Consider the following 2,337-nt stretch of genomic DNA (forward strand, 5'->3'; position numbering starts at 1 on the left):
GCGCCACCTCTGGCAGAGGCAGGTAGGGCTGGGAGAAGCCATCCACCAGCAGCACATGCAGATTGACACTGGCAGAGCGCTGAGGATCGCCATTGTCCCTGACCAGCAGCAGCAGCCTGTGCTTGGGGGCATCGCGCTCACTCAGCAGCCTGGTGGTGCGCACCTCGCCATTGTGCGCCCACACGCTGAACAGCCCGGGCTCCGTGGCCTTGAGCAGCTGGAATGACAGCCAGGCGTTCTGGCCAGAGTCGCGGTCCACAGCCACCACCTTGGTGACCAGGTAGCCAGGCTCCGCCGCCCTGGGCAGCAGCTCTGTGCAGGGCGCAGAGGCGTTCTGCAGAGGGTAGAGCACGAAGGGCGCATTGTCATTGTCGTCCAGCACCAGCACGCGCACCAGCACCTGGCTGCTGAGAGCTGGAGAGCCTTGGTCTGTGGCGGCCACGCGGAACTCGAAGGACTTCAGAGCCTCGTAGTCCAGCGCCCTGAGCGCGAACAGCTGCCCATTATCTGCGTTGATGGAGACTAAAGAGTTGAGGGCCAGCTGTGTGTCATTGGGCGGCAGCAGCGAGTAGGTGATGTGGGCGTTGGAGCCTGAGTCTGAGTCTGTGGCTCTGATGGTGCCTATGTGCAGGGCGGGGCTGTTGTTCTCCCGGACAGACAGGGTGTAGGAGGATTGGGTGAAGGCGGGGGAGTTGTCGTTGATGTCGGACACCTGCACTGCTATGGTGTGCTGGGTTGTGAGCCTGGGTGTGCCCATGTCGGAGACGGAGATGATGATGTTGTACTCGGCTCTGCTCTCTCTGTCTAGTGCTCCTTCTGTCACTAAAGTGTAATAGTTCTCAAAAGTTGGCTTCAAAAGAAACGGAAGTTCATTCGGAATAGAACACATCATCCTTCCATTATCCCCAGAATCTGGGTCAGAAACACTGAAAACAGCAACTACAGCATCAGGAGTGTTTTCTGGGATGGAGCTAGTGAGCGACGATATGGTGAGTTTAGGGGCATTGTCATTCACATCCACCACCTGTATAGCTACACTGCATTTGCCTGAAAAGCCTCCAGTGTCTGTGGCTGCAATTTCTATCTTATAATATGGAGTTGTCTCAAAATCCAATGCCCTTTTAAGACGGATTTCTCCTGTGGTTTCATCTATTACAAATGGTTGAGATGCTCTACCACCTTGGAACAGAGAGTAGGCTACATCACCATTTATCCCAGCATCTAAGTCTGTGGCAGAGACCCTGACAACCAAGGCATTGAGGGGGCTGTTCTCAGGGACCTGCACCTCATAGAGCGACTGTACAAACTGGGGGGTGTTATCATTGATGTCCACCACTTCAATGCGCACTGTGGTGATCCCAGACCTGGGAGGGGTCCCCCCATCCAGAGCAGTGAGGGTTAAAGTGAGCTCAGGCTGCTCCTCCCTGTCCAGGGCTCTGTCCAGCACCAGCTCTGGGTTTTTGCTGCCATCTGTGAGACTGTGAGTAACAACGTGGAAATGGAGGTTGGGGCTGACTGTGTAGTTCTGAACAGCATTGCCCCCTATGTCAGGGTCCTCGGCTGCCTTCAGAGGAAACACAGTGCCTGGCTGGGCGCTCTCAGGGATTTTTAGAAGCATTTCTCTGTGAGGGAACTCTGGAGAATGGTCGTTTATGTCTGTGAGCTGCAGGTCAGTTTGGAAGAACTGCACAGGGTTTTCCAGTATGATCTGGAAGTGCAGCACACAGGGATCTGTCTCCCCACACAGCTCCTCGCGGTCTAGTTTCTCCTTCAGGAGCAAATTCCCAGTCTCAGTGTCCAGCTGCAAGAGCTCTTTGTTTCCTCTGTGATGGATTCGAGCCCCTCTAGTGGCCATTTCCCCAATGCTGAATCCCAGATCTTTTGCCAAATCAGTCACCAAGTAGCCACTCTCAGTCTCTTCTGGCATGGAATATAGAATTGCCTCCGAGCCAGACTCCCACAAAAGCAACAAGATAGCGAGAAAAACGACTTGCCTTTTCTCTGTCGATTTTGCTGGTGCTGTCTCCATTATTCCGATCCAGTCCAGTCGGCACTGCCTCTTCCAGTTGTCTTCAATCCACAAAGATAGTTTGGTGATATATTCCCGAATTAAGTCTTCCTTAATGCTTCACTGTCCCGGAGATTTCTTTCCTAGCTTACACTTAAATACTTTCTCCTTCGTCTAGGGAGCAGACAGCGTTCTGATTTCCAGCTCTTGCGACTTCCTGGGTATCTGCAGAGCCCGTTATTCTCATTCTTAGTAGACAGCGCCACCAAGCGTCGCTTTTCATGACTGCATATAGTTTGTCACGAATTCTAACCCTACCTTTGAGCTGT

The 2,337-nt window shown here is 53.2% G+C and overlaps 1 protein-coding gene across 1 annotated transcript; it reads right to left on the reverse strand.

The window, feature by feature from the left end:
* Positions 1-141: 141 nt before the first annotated feature.
* Positions 142-2,127, reverse strand: LOC129674784 (protocadherin beta-6-like). Its single transcript, XM_055604893.1, has 2 exons — positions 301-2,127; positions 142-257 (listed from the first exon to the last, which is right to left on the reverse strand). Exons 1-2 carry the CDS (start codon positions 2,027-2,029, stop codon positions 142-144), a joined length of 1,845 nt encoding a protein of 614 aa, XP_055460868.1. The 5' UTR covers positions 2,030-2,127.
* Between the last annotated feature and the right edge of the window lie 210 nt (positions 2,128-2,337).

This window comes from Psammomys obesus, unplaced genomic scaffold (assembly GCF_907164565.1).
Source record: "Psammomys obesus unplaced genomic scaffold, mPsaObe1.curated_primary_1811, whole genome shotgun sequence".
Lineage (NCBI taxonomy): Eukaryota > Metazoa > Chordata > Mammalia > Rodentia > Muridae > Psammomys > Psammomys obesus.

Bases quoted from the DNA above. Each gene is read 5' to 3' on its own strand.
- LOC129674784 (XM_055604893.1), bottom strand. From the start codon at position 2,029: ATGGAGACAGCACCAGCAAAATCGACAGAGAAAAGGCAAGTCGTTTTT. The intron at 258-300 runs GGGCGGCGGAGC...GGTGGTGGCTGT, and splicing joins CTGCACAGAGCTGCTGCCCA to GGACCGCGACTCTGGCCAGA.